The sequence below is a fragment of the Oncorhynchus tshawytscha genome, linkage group LG33 (genome assembly GCF_018296145.1).
Source record: "Oncorhynchus tshawytscha isolate Ot180627B linkage group LG33, Otsh_v2.0, whole genome shotgun sequence".
In the NCBI taxonomy this organism is placed as follows: domain Eukaryota; kingdom Metazoa; phylum Chordata; class Actinopteri; order Salmoniformes; family Salmonidae; genus Oncorhynchus; species Oncorhynchus tshawytscha.
Genome location: NC_056461.1, coordinates 36,142,293 through 36,160,129, shown reverse-complemented (window position 1 = coordinate 36,160,129; position 17,837 = coordinate 36,142,293). Strand labels below are relative to the sequence as shown.

At 41.7% G+C, this 17,837-nt stretch overlaps 1 protein-coding gene across 1 annotated transcript in view; it reads left to right on the top strand.

Annotated features, from left to right (window-relative positions):
- LOC112231340 (pyruvate carboxylase, mitochondrial) overlaps positions 1-17,837 on the top strand; it is a 100,409-nt gene that overhangs the window by 9,464 nt on the left and 73,108 nt on the right. The window contains exon 8 of the mRNA XM_024398043.2: positions 5,610-5,728. Within this exon, the coding sequence (XP_024253811.1) occupies positions 5,610-5,728 (119 nt within the window). The remainder of the gene's footprint in view (positions 1-5,609; positions 5,729-17,837) is intronic.

The following is a 17,837-nucleotide window of genomic DNA, read 5'->3' as shown; positions in this document are numbered from 1 at the left end:
CACATGAGCACATTGTTTGCATATCAGATATGTTAAGCCCTTCAGCATGCGTTTCCACTAGGGTCCAGCTTGTCATGTCAAAGAGTTTCAAATTTCCATTAGAATTAGTTTGTTGGTCTTATCTATAAGTGAATTATAGAGTACATTTTAATGCTCAATGATTCTCCTGTTCTACTATCCTGTGGGATATCCATAGATAAGTCATGGACTGTCAGATATGATTATCTAAGGAGAATAATGTTCACCCATATACCTTTTTAAATAGCACCTTACCCAGACCCTAGTACATTTTATAATCACTTTGATCTGTTATTTAAAGCTTTAATCATCTGCGGTTAATTTAGGAAACTTGATTACAACTTCATTAAAAGCGGGTGTTCCAGCCCTTTATCTCAGGAGTAAGCTGTGGACCAAAATATCAGTGTGAAACATGCTTTGGGTAGATTTAGTTATGATATGAGATATGAAATCTTGACTAGAATACTAGGGTAATAAATTCCTCCGATACATTAGAATATTGATACACGTGCTTGTCAAGGCGTGGCTATAGGGATCACTCTTGTATCTGAATGGAACATCCAGTGTACACTGGGTGTGCAAAACATTATGAAAACACCTGCTCTTTCCAGAAGACTGACCAGGTGGGAGCTATGATTCCTTTATTGAAGGGTTAAAGATGGATTTTTAAGCCGTAACAAGTCAACATATTTCGATGTGATTGTGGGCTGATAGTTCGTGGAAAAGTGTTTTTACTCCAACCCCAGAAATGTTTGTCATTCAAATACAAAGCTACCACAAGGAGTTTTGATAAGGTCAGAAAATAAAACTTGAAAGTGCTAATGAAAAGCCATCTCTGTCAAAACTAGTTTGTAATATATTTTTGTCTCGTTTCCATGGTGACCACTCTACCCAGAGCCTCTTAAGAACATGTAGGGGTGTGGTCACAGCCTTGATACGGTCTCCTACTTCCATTCTTTTCTCTTCTAGCCCACATGCTCATTTAATTTTACACCCCCACCCCCCCACACCATTGCACTCTCTCTAACTGAAAGCCCTGTATTTTTGTTGTCAACTCAGCCAGCGTTGACATATTTAAAACAGCAGATTGCCTTAGTTTCTGAATTGTTGTGCTTGCATGTACAGTACCTGTTATTGGTGATGGAAGCCAAGTGTTCCTATCTGCCGGTGTCTACCATGTCTCATCCCCGCTCCCGCTCCATCGGTCTCGTCCACGCTCCTGGGTCTCGTTCCTTATCCTCTGAAATGGTCCACACACGTAGACGGTGTGGTGAAGAGTGTGCAACTGCTCCTCTTCAACCTCAGGAGGCTGAAGAAATTCGGCTTGTCACCAAAAGCACTCACAAACTTCTACAGATGCACAATCGAGAGCATCCTGTCGGGCTGTATCACAGCCTGGTACTGCAACTGCACTGCCCTCAACCGCAAGTCTCTCCAGAGGGTGGTGCGGTCTGCACAACGCATCACCGGGGGCTAACTACTTGCCCTCCATGACACCTACAGCACCCGATGTCACAGGAAGGCCAAAAAGATCATCAAGGACAACAACCACCCGAGATGCTGCCTGTTCACACCGCTATCATCCAGAAGGCGTGGTCCGTACAGGTGCATCAAAGCTGGGACCTGAAAAAGAGAGACTGAAAAAACAGCTTATATCAAGGCCATCAGACTGCTAAACAGAAATCACTAACTCGCAGAGGCCCACTGGCCACTTTAATAAATGCATCACTAGTCACTTTAAACAATGCCACTTTAATAATGTTTACGTGTCTTTCATTACTCATCATATGTATATACTGTATTTTATACCATCTATTGCACCTTGCCTATGCTGTTTGGCCATCGCTCATCCATATATTTATATGTACATATTCTCATTCACCCCTTTAGATTTGTGTGTATTAGGTAGTTGTTGGGAAATTGTTAGGTTACTTGTTAGGTATTACTGCACTGTCGGAACTAGAGGCACAAGCATTTTGCTACACTCGCGTCATCTGCTAACCATGTGTATGTGACAATGTGATGTTTTGAAACAATTACTGCTTTGCATACAAGCCAGTGAATTGTATGCGTTACAGCTGGATGAGTCAACAGACTTGGCATGCACAGCTCCTGGTATATGTTCTTTGTTTTTGGAAGGTCAATTAAGACATCCTCTTCTGCAAACCACTGGACAGCTTTGTGACATCAAATGGACTTTGGTGGTCAAAATGTGTTTGTATCTGTACTGATGGTGCAAAAGCCATGACAGGGAGACATAGTGGAGTGGTAACGCGCATGCAAGCAGTTGCTCCCAATGCCACTTGGGTACACTGCAGCCTCCACTGAGAGACTCTTGCTGCAAAGGGAATGCCTGACAGCTTGAAATACATTTTGGACACTACAGTGAAAGTAGTTCATTTTGTTAAAGCAAGGCCCCTGAATTCTCATATTTTCTGTACTATGCAATGATATGGACATCGACCATGTAACGCTTTAACAACATACAGAAGTGCGCTGGTTATCAAGGGCAAAGTATTGACTTTTTTAAATTTTTTAATTGAGAGACAAGCCTTCTTTACTGAGCATCATGTCCGCTTGCATGACTAGTGTCTCACACGACTGTCCTGTCTGGGTGATGTTTTTTCCTCGCCTGAATGATCTGAATCTAGAATTACACTCTCTGCAACTAGATTTCAATGTGCGGGACAAAATTGAGGCTATGATTTGGTAAGTTGGAGCTCTTCTCTGTCTGCATTAACAAGTACAATATACAGGTTTTCCCATCATTGTCTTTAAGCTTGTTCATTTGCACACACCATACAATGGCAAATGTGATATAGCGAAGCTGGTTGCGCAATTACGCAGGTACTTTCCCGAAATGTATGACACCAACAATTGGAGTCGTTATCCCTTACATGCCCTGCCTCCAGTCCAGTTACTGATATCTGAACAAGAGAGCCTCATTGAAATTTCAACAAGCGGTTCTGTGAAAATGGAATTTAATCAGAACCCACTGCCAGATTTCTGGATTGGGCTGCGCTCAGAGTATCCTGCCTTGGCACATCGCGCTGTTAAGACACTGATGCCCTTTGCAACCAGGTACCTATGTGAGAGTGGATTCTCGGCCCTCTCTAGCATGAGAACTAAATACAGGCACAGACTGCGTGGAAAATGATTTAAAACACTCTCTCCAATACAACCCAACGTTGAAGAGTTGTGCATCCTTTCAAGCACACCCTTCTCATTAAACGGAGTTATTCAAAATTTGATGATAAGGAAGGTTTTATATGTAAGATGGTTAAATAAAGAGTGAAATTATTTATTTGTGCCTTGGTCCTATAAGAGCCCTTGGTCACAACCCGGCTCATGGGAAGTGATATTCACACTCTTAATAAATGTTTCATTGTGTGTGTGTGTGTGTGTGGCAGGCTTACAATGATGGCAAAAAACACAATTTAAGAGTGCGCTGAGCGCACTGAAGGTTGAATGTTTTGAAGGGGTACGGTCTATAAATAGTTTGGTAACCACTGCCGTAGAGGATAAGTATACAAACAGCCCATAATGGAAATGCAGCCTGTTCTATGAAAATGTGAATTTAAAATTTATTTTTATTTTTTGTGGAATATGGGTGCAAACAGCGCTCCCCCGGCAGGGGTTGTAATTGTATTGAAATGACTGATGCTATTTGCTGTGGCACTCCATTTTATTAAGTTTTATTGCCAAACATTTATTGTAATTAAGTTTTCATACCCCTAATTCCATATTTTTCTGTTACAGCCTGAATTAAAAGTGGATTCAATATTTTTTTTTCTCACACGTCTACACAATACCCCATAATGACAAAGTGAAATGTTTTGTTAATTTATTGAACATTATATATAAAAACCTCTCATTTACATGGTGTTTCACATCCCGGAGTCAATAAATGTTAGAATATACTTTGGCAACGATTACAGCTTTAAGTCTTTCTGGCTAGGTATTTAAGAGCTTTCCACACCTGGATTGTACAATATTTGCACATTATTATTTTAGAAATTCTTCAAGGTCTTTCAAGTTGGTTGTTTATCATTGGTAGAGATTTTTAAGCAGTTTCCCTCTAGGATTTTGCCTGTGCTAAGCTCTTTTATTTATTTGAATTTATCCCACTCCAAAAATGTCCTTGTAGATGACAACCATACCCATAACATGATGCAGCCACCACCATGAAGTGGTACTCAGTGATTGTTTGATTTTCCCCAAACATAGCTCTTTGTATTCAGGAGATAAAGAATTTCTTTGCCACATATTTTGCGATTTTACTTTAGTGCTGTATTGGAAACAGGATGCATGTTTTGGAGGATTTAATTTTTTTTTTTACAAGCTTCCTTATTTTCACTGTCATTTAGGTAAGTATAATGCTTATCCATCCTCAGTTTTCTATCACAGCCATTAAACTCTTAACTGTTTTAAAGTTACCATTGCCCTCATGGTGAAATCCCGGAGTGATTTCCTTCCTCTCCGGCAACGGAGTTGGTAAGGACGCCTACATCTTTGTATTGACTGGGTGTATTGATACTAATTACACTTCGGATGGTGTAACATCATGCTCAAAGGGATATTGAATGTCTCTTTTTACCCATCGGTGCCCTTTGCGAGGCATTGGAAACCCTCGCTGGTCTTTGGTTGAATCTGTTTTCAAATTCACTGTTCAACTAAGGGAACGTATATGTGCGGGATACAGAGCTGAGGTAGTTATTCAAACATGTTGCACACAGTGACCCCATTTGAACTTATTTGACTTGTTAAGCAAATGTTTACTCCTGAACTTATTTAGGCTTGCCATAGCAAAGGGGTTGAAATGCGTATTGACAGAAGACATTTCAGCCTCTTTGTTTACCAAAAAATAAATATTTTCAATCTTTAAACCATTTTTATTTTGACATAATGGGGGGCTGGTGTGTCGGCCTGTGACCTAAAATCTCAATTTAATACATTTTAAATTCGGGCTGTAACACCTTGGAAAAAGTCAAGGCGTGTGAATACTTTCTGAAGGCACTGTACATACACAGCACTTCTACTGTGTGACATGAACTGCCTAGCCATGAGCCTGCACCTTCACGTGGGTGACTGAATGGATGAGCGGGTGCCTGCCTAGCTGGCAGAGATTAGTTTTGGGCAAGGGATGAATTTCAGTGGTTCAGATTTCAGTGAATTTGGCTAGTGCTATTTTGACACCCCGCAGAGCTGTGGAGGGGGAAATGGGCTGATCTATTAAATCCTGCTTCCTCTTTGGCTGAGCTCTAAGGCTGTCTAAAAATGACTAATCACAATGGGATATCGCAGTCTTCAGTAGATATTAGCTGGCAGTCTTGTCGTTTTCCCTTTTTTTTTTTTGTAGATTTAGTTTTCTGTAGTAGCGGGGGGGAGAAACTGATTCAGTATGTGAGACTTGGTTTATTCTTTGTATGAAGTTAATTTTAGCTTTTGAAACAATGTGTAAACTCTTCCAATAGAATTCAGAATATGCCCAGAAATCCAGGCATACTTATTTCTTCAAATGTCTTTCCATGTCCTCAGGTAGGTGAGGAAGTAGAGGTTTGCATCTAATTGGATTTGTCCTGTGTGTACAGGTGGGCTATGAGAACGCTGGCACGGTGGAGTTCCTGGTGGATAAACATGGAAGGCACTACTTCATCGAGGTCAACTCTCGCCTACAGGTGGAGCACACCGTTACCGAGCAGGTCACAGAGTAAGTTCGACATTAACGAGGAGGCCATGGCCGTTACTTGGCATTACAATGTCACTTCTCTGACGACCTGTAAGACTGTTCCCTGTCTGGTCAAATTATGTCTGTTCATGTTAAGTGTCAAGACTGTCCTTTTGCTCACGGTCTTTATAAAGGTTGGGTCCCAATACTTCTAAATGGCTTCATTGTGTCAACTTAACTGAAAAACAATATGTAGGTAAAAACATGGCAAACCCATGTAGGTATTGTACATTCTGGCAAGCTTAGGGCTGTTAGGGTCATCCAACATTTCATGACCTTAATTGGCCATTCGAATAGCAAAACACAGAATGGGCGTCCGTATTCAAGTAAATTATGGCATAATGGGTGGACTGGCGGCCATTTGTGAGGTGTACCCATAGGTGCACAGCGGGAGGTAAAAGCAGAAAGTGTACCCACCAAATATGTGCTGTGATTTGTTAATTCATCTCAACTGAGAATGTGGTAGCTGCAGCCCAATATGACGACCAGTGTATGGAAAGGAGTGGGTGTATGGAAAGCACTCTGCTATAGTGTACTGTTTTTAGCTGTTTCTTACCACGCCAACTACTGTACCGCAAGATTTTGGACTTCTGTTTTGAAGCCAGAGGATGAGTTTGAGTTGTATTTCACTGTTTTACACAATTTTAAATGTTCAGTTATAAAACTGACGATTTGTGTATTTTTGATTAAGTATTGATGGGAGGACTGTTGCGTCATAGGTTGTATGCTTATACTTACTGTGACTGTCAACTTGATGTTGGCTACTAGTTAGCTACTTCCCACGCTCCTAGTGGATGGTAGTGCTTGTTAAGCGGGAGCGAAGGGCACTCTGTCCTGGTGCTGTTGCCGATAACCATCGAGATTTCATCAATGTGACATCTAGATGGTTATCAATATTAGTCATTTCGTGTTGGCTGCTATCCTACTTGAAATAAAATCATAAGTAATATACATTCATTTAAATCCATATAGTCATGTAGGTAATCTAGTCCGTATTTCCAGATGAGTGGACAAAAAGAGCCTTTTGGAGTGAGTCTAGCCAATGAATGAGTTTTTAGTTTCTGTTTTTTGATGCTTTTTCTGCTTGATTGTTATGGTTGACTTGGGTTTCCTCTGCTTGGGAACTTGATTGAAGAGTTAAGTTTATCATGGAGGAAGAAAAGGAACCAGATGGGAAGACATGATACTACTTAGTCAAGGACTGAATATCTTGCTTTGTGACAACGCAAAGGAACCCTACAGAAGTGTCATACCGATGAGGTAAATGGACTGCTATAGCAGATGCTTAAGAACATTATGTTCTTATGCAGTTTTCATTTTCCATATAAATCACAGTCCAGGTTGTCTGAGTTCTACATTAAGAGCCAGAATCCTAGTCCACAAATAGTCTCGCAAGTGCTTTGTCTTTTGGACTTCCTACTCTGGACACTAAAGATGATGAAATGCCTAATCTCACCTGTCAAATGCATTTAGAGGTGAAACACTGACAATAGCATGCACTTATCAGATGCAGCAAAGTCCTCTCTTTAATAATTCAGGAGGGATGAAAGCAAAGCAGCATCATTTTTTTAACACTGACTCACACAAATTGATATGAATTGTTTTTTTTGTGTGTTTCTCCTGTGCTCCTGGCAGACTTCTGTATTTGTGCCTGTCTGGTCGCGTGGAAGGAATGTAGGTTCATTCATTATAAATGTCCATCTTGTCACATGAAATTGAAACTGTCAGACTGCAATTGGCATTCAGCGGGAGCATTTCTCTGAGTGATTGGGTCTGGAAATGCACTTGATTCTTATTTCGGAAACTCACCAAAAAGGCATTTGAGCCACGCCCACCAGCCGCTGGCCATGTTCTCCTCCAGCTGGGTTGAATTCTCAGGACTGAATATAGTGCTCTGGTGAGTAGGTTATTACACGACAGCTCTGTTTTTGGCTGTTTGCCTCCACCTTTTATCATGACTTTCAATTGGTCACAGTGATTAAGACCAATTAAGGCCCCCTTCTGTCATTTCTGACTAAGTTGTGTGGTAATGGGAATCACTGGAAATGGCCCATGAAATCACAATGTGTTAACTCCTCAAACTCTGACTTCCCCAGTCTCATAATAGCATTTCTCTCATTTCAGTCAATGTTCATCTGTCCTTTTTTGGTGCATTCATCCTTTTTCTTGTGTTGCCATAACATCACCTCTCTAGGAACAGTATCCTGCTGTATGGAGGCCATGTACAGTGCATTTGGAAAGTATTCAGACCCCTTCCACTTGTTCCACATTTTGTTACCTTACAGCCTTATTCTACAATTGATTGATGAAAAACATTTATTTAATCTACTCACTACCCACAATGACAAAGCAAACTGGTTTTTAGAAATTTTACAAAAATGCACATTTTTCAGGTCTCTCCAGAGATGTTCAAGTCCGGCCTCTGGCAGGGCCACTCAAGGACATTCCGAGACTTGTTCTGCGGTGTCTTGGCTGTGTGCTTAGGGTCATTGCCCTGCTGGAAGGTGAGCCTTCGCCCCAGTCTGAGGTCCTCTGGAGCAGGTTTTCATCAAAGGATCTCTCTGTACGTTGCTCCGTTCATCTTTCCCTTGATCCTGACTAGTCTCACAGTCCCTGCTGCTGAAAAACATCCATGCAGCATGATGCTGCTGCCACCACCATGCGTCACTGTAGGGATGGTGCCAGGTTTCCTCCAAACGTGATGCTTGGCATTCAGGCCAAAGTGTTCAATGTTGGTTTCATCAGACCAGAGTTTCTTGTTTCTCATGGTCTGAGGCATCTAAAGGACTTTTAGCAGTCCAAGAGGGCTGTCATGTACCTTTTTTTTTTTTTACAGTAGTGGCTTCCGTCTGGCCACTCTACCATAAAGGCCTGATTGATGGAGTGCTGCGGAGATGGTTTTCTTTCTGGAAGGCTTAGTTTTGTTGGTTTGAAAGTATATTGGAAGTTCATGGTAGCTACTTAGCTTATGTTGGCTCCTGAGACGCAGTTGGCATCAGTTGCTGGGACTGCTTTTATATTTCCAGTGATCCTGTTGACCAAGGACCGGTCTGAGGAGTTATTTGGTGTCACAGCTAGCCTAGCTGCTAGCTAGCTGGACATCAAGCTGGCAATGTTTTCTTGAGCGCAGCCCACAACGCGGTTAGCCATTGTGGCTGGGATGGCAGATTGTCCCTGGTTTGTGGCTGTCTAGTACCCTGCTGTTTGTTTTCAATTTTCCTGTGACCTGCCCTGTCTGGAATTGCGAGGAGTAACAGCGTAACATGCGTTGATAGCTACCATGACAAAGCCCAAAGCCGGCGGTAGTACCATTTTGAGGACAGTGCCAGTGATGTCTCTATCACACGTTTAGGATCTTTTAAACAAAAAGAGACCTATATGCAAGAAAAGTTTAAAGTGTTTTGTCCAAATACTCGGATTCTACTAATAAAAGAATGGCGACCTGACCAGAGGTCCAGGACCTGAAGAACAGTAAGCAGAACAGTGTGCCAGAAGAGGGAAGAACTGATCCCAGCCATGAAAGCTGCCAGAGCTTGTGGAGACATTGCGTACGACCATTACGACAGACTCATTGGCCACCCTCCCTCCCAGAAGCCTGCAAGGGATGAGAGCGAGCCAAGCCTATGGGTTTGTAGCCTCAACCCCGCAGCGCGCACCAAATATATTAATGGACTGCTAAGTGTATATATTTTTCAATTGCTTGGTCTGCTCTTTTAAATATTATGTCTCTCTGATAAGCTACCCAGGAAAGGGCTGAAAAATAGCCCATATTAATACATGTAGCCTTAGCAAGTTATTGATTTCATGAACCTTCTAACATCTGATAACATTAATATATTAGCCATTTCTGAGACTCGCTTAGATAAATAATGTGATTTATACATCAGTAGCATTACAAGGATATAACATCTATAGAAGAGACAAATGCTTACTGGGGGACAAATGCTTATCAGAGCCATATTCCTGTAATGCTTAGATCTTAAGTGTTGTGGTTGCAGGTTCACTTGGCACATGTAAAGTTTTTTTTCTTTTCGGGTGTTGCTGTAGGTCACCAAGTGCTAACAGTCACTATCTAAATCATGTGTGAACTGCTTGATAGTGTGTGTGACGTAAACAGTACTTTCTTGGGGACCTGAATATTGACTGGTTTTCATCAAGCTGTCCGCTCAAGAGGAAGCTTTTCACTGTAACCAGTTCCTGTAATCTGGTTCAGGTTACATCAGCTGATTTCTCAAAGTGCTGTACAGAAACCCAGCCTAAAACCCCAAACAGCAAGCAATGCAGCTGTAGAAGCATGGTGGCTAGGAAAAACTCCCTAGGAAGGCCAAAACCTAGGAAGAAACCTAGAGGAACCAGTCTGAGGGGTGGCCAGTCCTCTGGCTGTGCCGGGTGGAGATTATAACAGAACATGGCCAAGATGTTCATAAATGACCAGCATGGTCTAATAATAATCCCAGTAGTTGTCGAGGGTGCAGCAAGTCAGCACCTCAGGAGTAAATGTCAGTTGGATTTTCATAGCCGATCATTAGGAGTATCTCTACCGCTCCTGCTGTCTCCAGAGAGTTGAAAACAGCAGGTCTGGGACAGGTTGCACATCCGGTGAACAGGTCAGGGTTCCATAGCCGCAAGCAGAACAGTTGAAACTTGAGCAGCAGCACGGCCAGGTGGACTGGGGACAGCAAGGAGTCATCATGCCAGGTAGTCCTGAGGCATGGTCCTAGGGCTCAGGTCCTCCGAGAAAGAGAATTAGAGAGAGCATACTTAAATTCAAACAGGACACCGGATAAGACAGGCGAAGTACTCCAGATATAACAAACTGACCCTAGCCCCCTGACACAAACTACTGCAGCATAAACACTGGAGGCTAAGACAGGAGGGGTTGGAACACTGTGGCCCTGTCCAGACAGGGCCAAACAGGCAGGATATAACCTCACCCACTTTTCCAAAGCACAGCCCCCACACCACTAGAGGGATATCTTCAACCACCGACTTACCATCCTGAGACCAGGCCGAGTATAGCCCACGAAGATCTCCGCCACGGTACAACCCGGGGGGGCGCCCACCCAGACAGGAAGATCACGTCAGTGACTCAACCCATTCAAGTGACGCACCCCTCCTAGGGACGGCATGAAAGAGCACCAGTAAGCCAGTGACTCAGCCCTTGTAATAGGGTTAGAGGCAGAGAATCCCAGTGGAGAGAGGGGAACCGGCCAGGCAGAAACGGCAAGGGTGGTTCGTTGCCAGACTACACTCAATCATATGACCCACGGAAGAGATGAGTCTTCAATAAAAGACTTAAAGGTTGAGACCGAGTCTGCGTCTCTCACATGGGTAGGCAGACCATTCCATAAAAATGTAGCTCTATAGGAGAAAGCCCTGCCTCTAGCTGTTTGCTTAGAATTTCTAGGGATAATTAATCAACCGACCAGGGTGTTTTCAAGCACTACAGGAACAAGATCATCCACATGTATCGGTCACATTTTTACTAATGCTGTAGACCTTTGTTCTAAAGCTATATCCATACCCATTGGATGCAGTGATCACAATATAGTGGCTATATCCAGGAAAGCCAAAGTTCCAACAGCTGGGCCTAAAATGGTCATGCAATATAATTTGTGCTTTATGTGGATGATTGATAATGTCACAGGCCGGCTCATAGCCTGTGGCAAAAATGAGGGGACGCGAACAACCGGTATAGGCCAATTAAAAAATGGTCTTTATTGTAAACAAAACTATTCACTTTAAACTAAGAACACTAAGTAATTTGGGCTAAACCCTGTGCTTTCTTGCACTACTTCACGAGCAGCTAGTAACAGCCAAGGGAACCCCTCCCAATCTGCAGACAGTTCTGTACAGTATGCACGAAGCAAGGATTTTAAAGTTTGATGAAAACGTTCCAAAGCTCCCTGGCTCTGGGCATGAAACGCAGTAGACTTGTTGTGTTTAACTTTAAGCTGTTTGAGAACCTGAGCAAGTAAATGGGAGGTAAAGTTAGACCCCAGATCTGACTGGATGATTTTTGGAATCCCAAATGTTGAAATAAATTAACGCTTTAACTACTGATTTTGATGTTATGGTACGCAAGGAAAAAGCTGCCAGATATCTGGTTGCTTGACACAACCGTTAATTAGTAGCTATGACCTGACTTGGACCTTGGTAAAGTCCCAACACAATCGATAATAGGATGCCCTATGGCTGGTATTGGATACCAAGGTGCTGGCTTTACTACCTGGTTTGGCTTGCTTGTGCGCTGACACGTATCACAAGTTTTAATAAACTGAGATACATCCTGCTTTAAACGTGGCCAGAAAAAATAACGAAGTATGCGATCATAAGTTTTACGAACACCCATATGACTTGCCACATCACCATGTGAAGTTTGCAACACTTTATTTCGCAAAGTAGTAGGTACAACTATTTGAAAGACTGGTTCTCCTAGACCCATTTCCTGACCAACAGCCCATCCAGAAGAAAATAACACTGAGCACTATTCCTCACCACTGAATTAGGAACAACTTTATCAAACAGATCAGCCAAGTGAGTATCAGCCTTTTGCTCAGCCATCAATGAATCTCTAGAACTAGTCAACTGTTCTGTCTGGAGTTTGACTGGCAACTCAAGACTTTCTGGCTTACTCTCAATCTCCTTACGAGAGGCAGTGCGGGTAACTGCACAAATTGGAAATACCTCAGACATAGTTTTGATCCGGCAATTCCCTTGCAGGTGACACTGAAGGTTGCTTCTTACAGATGTTTAGTTTGCCATCTGCCCACACCTTACTACCCGCCAAGTCATTCCCCAAAATCATGTGGACTCCCTCTACTGGCAACTGGGGTCTAACCCCAACATCTACATCACCCTCTACCAGACCACATTTTAGGGTAACTTCATGTAAAGGACAAGAGAATGGAACTAAACCCATACCATTACACAACTTCCAGTATCAGACTCTTTAGAGAACGGCAAAACAGATTCCAGAATAAAATGATCTAAATCTCCAGTGTCTCTTAAGATCTTGATTGAAACATTTTGGTTGCCATCTACCAGGGACACTACACCATTTGAAATAAAGGCTGAAAAATCACAGTGGGAAGACAGAATCAAACTCAACAAGTGGCTGAGAAAGCAGGAGTGGCTCAACAAGTGGCTCTGCCTGCAGGAGGAACCGCCCCTGCAATGCAGAGGAGGAGCCATGACAGACATGCACCTGTTAAGAAACTAAGAACTGTTAAGCCTCCATGGATTGAGGAATTGAAAAACTATGGTTGCAAGATGGGGCAAAAGAGTGGCTAAGTCTGGCTTCACATCTGACTGACTGACACTACAAATTGAGAAATTATGTGATTTAAACTCAGCAAAAAGAAGAAACTGTTATGAAAGCCAATATCAAGTACTTTAAATAAAATAATGGGCAGCAAGACAAATTCAACTCAATCTTTCATCGAATCAGATGGCTTATTCATCACAACCGTTTGTTGCCGATTTATTTGAATGATTACTTCATTGGCAAAGTGGGTAAACTTAGGCAGGAAATGCTCACGACAAAACAGTGAGCAATTATATTCGTGCATAAAAAAAATATTTAAATTTTTTTATGAAAAGAGCAGTGCAAGTTTTAATTTTGTTAAGTTTGGGAGAGGTGGAAAAATGTATCATTGGCAACCTCCTGGCATTGACAACTTAGATGGAAAGCTACTGAGGATGGTAGCTGACTCTAGCCACTCCAATCTGTCATTTTTAATCTGAGCCTTGAGGAAAGTCTTTGTCCTCAGGCCTGGAGGGAAGCCAAAGTCATTCCGCTACCCAAGAGTGGTAAAGCGGCCTTTACTGCTTCTAACAGCAGACCTATAAGCTTGCTGCCAGCAACTGTTGGGGAAAAAATGGTGTTTGACCAAATATGATGCTTTTTCTCTGAAAACAAATTAAGACTTTCAGCATGCTTATAGAGAAATGAAGTCAACATGTTAGATTTCATAGCAGCCTTTTGATATTATTGACCGTAACTTGTGTTATGGTTTTTCAAACTCTGCCATATCGTGGATTCAGAGCTATCTAATAAATCTGAGGGTTTTCTTTAATGGAAGCTTCTCAAATGTCAAATGTTGGGTGTACCGCAGGGCAACTCTCTAGTCCCTCTTTGTTTTAAAATTTTTACCAATGACCTGCCACTAAGCAAAGCTTGTGTGTCCATGTATGCTGCTGATTCAACCATATACGCATCAGCAACCACCGCTAATGAAGTCACTGAAACCCTTAACAAGGAGTTGCAGTCTGTTTTGGCCAGTAATAAACTGGTCCTGAACATCTCTAAAACTATAAGCACTGCATTTGGTACAAATCATTCCTTAAGTGCTAGACCTCAGCTGAATCTGGTAATGAATGGTGTGGCTGAACAAGTTGAGGAGACTAAATTACTTGGCGTTACCTTAGACTGTAAACTGTCATGGTCAAAACCTATAGATTCGATGGTTGTAAAGAATGGGAGAGGTCTATCCATAAAGAGATGCTCTGATTTAAAAAAAATAATAATAATTTGACTCCACAAAGTAAGTCCTGCAGTCTCTAGTTTTGTCTAATCTTGATTATTGTCCAGTTGTGATCCAGTGCTGCAAGGAAGGACCTATTTAAACTGCAGCTGACCCATAACAGAACGGCACATTTTGCTCTTAATTGTAATCCGAGGGCTAATTATTAATATTATGTATGCCAGTCTCTCTTGGCTAAGAGTTGAGGAGAGACTGACTGCATCACTTCTTTTTATAAGAAACGTGTTAAATTGTTTGCATAGTCAACTTACACACACACACACAGCTCTGACACACACACTTATGCCACCAGGGGTCTTTTCATAGTCCCCAAATCCAGAACAAATTCAAGAATGTACAGTATTATATAGAACCCTTATTGCAGAGAACTTCCGTCTCCTATTGCTCAAATAAACAGCAAACCTGGTTTCAAAAAATGGATAGAGCAACCCCTCGCAGCACACCACCTCTCCTCTATTTGACCTAGATCATTTGTGTGTGTATGCATTGATGTGTAGGCTACGTGTGCCTTTTATTAATTTTTTTAATCTACTTCTGTCCTTGAGCTCTTGTCTAATGATGTTTTGTATTATGTCATTGTTTTGTGTGGACCCCAGGAAGAGTAGCTGCTGCTTTAGCAACAGCTAATGGGAATCCAAATAAAATAACTAAAATACCATCTCCACAAAGGAACTCTGGAGCTCTGTCAGAGTGCCCATCAGGTTCTTGGTCTCCTCCCTGACCAAGGCCCTTCTCCCCCGATTGCTCAGTTTGGCTGGGTGGCCACCTCTAGGAAGGGTCTTGGTGGTTCCAAACTTCAATTTAAGAATGATTGAGGCCGCTGTTTCTTTGGACAATTTCACTGCTATATATCAATCAAGTTGTAGAAACATCTCAATGATCAATGGAAACAGGATGCACCTGAGCTCAATTTTGAGTCTCATAGCAAAGGGTCTGAATACTTACGTAAATAAGGTATATCATATTTTTTAAATAAATTAGCAAACATTTCTAAACCTGTTTTCGCTTTGTCTTTTATGAGGTAGTGTGTGTAGATTGATAAACACTTAATTTAATCAATTTTAGAACAAGGCTGTAATGAAATGTGGAAAAATAAGTGGTTTAAATACTTAATGCTCTGTGTGCATATATATATATATATATTATACATACACACACACACACACACACTATGGGTGGAGTGTTGTGCGTTCCCTTCTACATATTCAGGCTTATGGTAGACCTCAATTCTCTCAGCATTTGCACTACTCCAATTCTCCTTCCCACTCCTCTCCCTCAATTAAATTCTCTTTCTGCAGTGTGTGTCTACAGCTCAGTCATTATAGGCTGTCTGTCACTGACCCTATAATGGGTTTCAAATCACTGAGTTGTGGCTAGATTGCAGCTGCACATTTGTCTAGTCTGCGAGAAATTAGGAATGGGAAACGCGAGCGGGGAGAGGGAGAAGGGTACTAAACTGGCACACAAGGATGAGGAAAGCTCATCAACGGATTGATGTTTAAAGATGACCTGGATCTTATCCATATAGCGATGGGGTAAAGCGGAGAGACTTTCAGTGGAAGGCTTTTAGGTTGTTATGCGGAGAGGGGCATTTTCCCCCACACCAGCGCCACATGGCATCAGCAATTAAAGTGGAATAGGAAATCGGACTGTATATAGGAACCCCCCCCCCTTCTGTCTCCCCCTCCCTCCCTCTGCTTCCAGCTCATATCACATCTTTGGTTTTGTGCAATGCAGTCTCCTCCGCCTCTCCTCTGTCCTCGTTTCCTTCTGTATTTTTCTTGTTATTGTCCTCTTCCTTTTCTTTCTTACCACCCCAACACTGTTTGGAACTGTAGCAGAATGTCCGTCTTGTGGTCTCTGGATATAGGAGTTAGATTAGATAACAGAACAAAGCAGGGACTCACTGTTTACAGCATGTCTGACATGTTTAAAGGGATTACTGCCCCCATTTGTTGTCATGTGTTAGAGACGTTGGTTAAGCTAACACAGTTGTGCATCTTAGATATTTCACAATGACTAAGTCGAGAAGAAATGTATGAGGCAGAAGCTGCTTAACCCCCCAAGTGATCTCACCAGATGAGCCCTACGCCTGTTGACTTGTTATTTATTACGTTTGAAATGCGGCCACTTACTCCTAAATGAAAGAAACCTCATCAAGTAGATGAAACGTATGACCGGGTACTCGTCTAAAGAGCTGTGTTGAGAATGAACACCGCCACATAAATGTCATGTTCCAGGCTGCAACTAAATTATAGAATTGCGCAATTATCTTACAATGAACACTTTAGTTTGACCCTGTTTGTAGAGAAATTATTTGTCTTTAAGTGCTTTTTCTACATCAAATGTATTGCCTGGGGAAGAGTATTCCTGTTTTTAGATAGGTTTGTGTATTTGGTTATTCATGATCTTATGATTTATATTTGCGTACAATTTGGTGATAGGGAAACTTTGCCAACAAAGAAATAATGGTATAAATTAAATGCAAGTATGAAAATATTGTTGTGTCCAAGTTAGTCAGTTATTCTCGGCCTGTACAGTTCTTCCTGCATTTGGTTCTGTCGGTTTGGAAGATATTCTGTCTTTATGACACACAGTATCCAGTCTACTCCAAGGCCTGAAATTATCTTTGTCAGGTCTTGTATTAAAACATTTGGCCTGTGTGTTTGAGTTCATAAAGTGTGTCACTACCAGCCAAAATAAATCAATTTCATAGCTAGGTTTCCATTGAACTGGTGACAAATGTTCTAAAATTCACAAAGAAAATATGCACTTTTTCCCACTGTTGGTGTTTCCACCAAATAGACTAAAAATCAGTGTGAGAAGACTTAGTGCACAATGTACTTTTTCGCTTATGTTTTCAAGTACCGAATAAAAATGTTAAATTCAATGCGTTTCCATCACATTTTCAATTTTTTTGGTCAAGCATCGATCAATTCACCAGTCAGACCCTCAATGTTTATTGGAAAGGAGCATGAAGAACACGTGCACTTTCACCACCCTGTGCAGTTAATCATACTCATCTTTAGCCTAATAAATTGCATGGTTTCCTGAGTCGTAGTGGGAGGATCACACACCATTTCGTGTGACTCTAAGTTTACTTTGATATGGTGGATATGATGGGTATTACCCCTGCTATTTCGCTCAGAATTAATTTTACAGACACACTACCATGTTGAACAAAAATTATTTGTCGGCTTTTATTAAATTGTATCGAAACGACCTGGTTCCATCACAGCTGTCTAAGTGTTTTTTGTTGTTGATACGGTATGACTTTAATGTGCATAAAAACTGGATGGAAATGTGGTTTGATACAACAATTTCCAGCCAAGACACTGTTACTTTTTAATGTTGAACATCACTAATTTAAACTGTGTCCCTTCCTCTTAATTTAGTAACAACATATTCCCTCAGCCTGGAGACACAGACATGCACATATGCTTTTCAGACAGTCAGAGGAGAAAAGTGGTATCATAGACGTGGATTTGTTTTCTCTATGACCAGTAAACATTCCTGCATATCGTTTGGAGCCCTAAGAAGTTCAA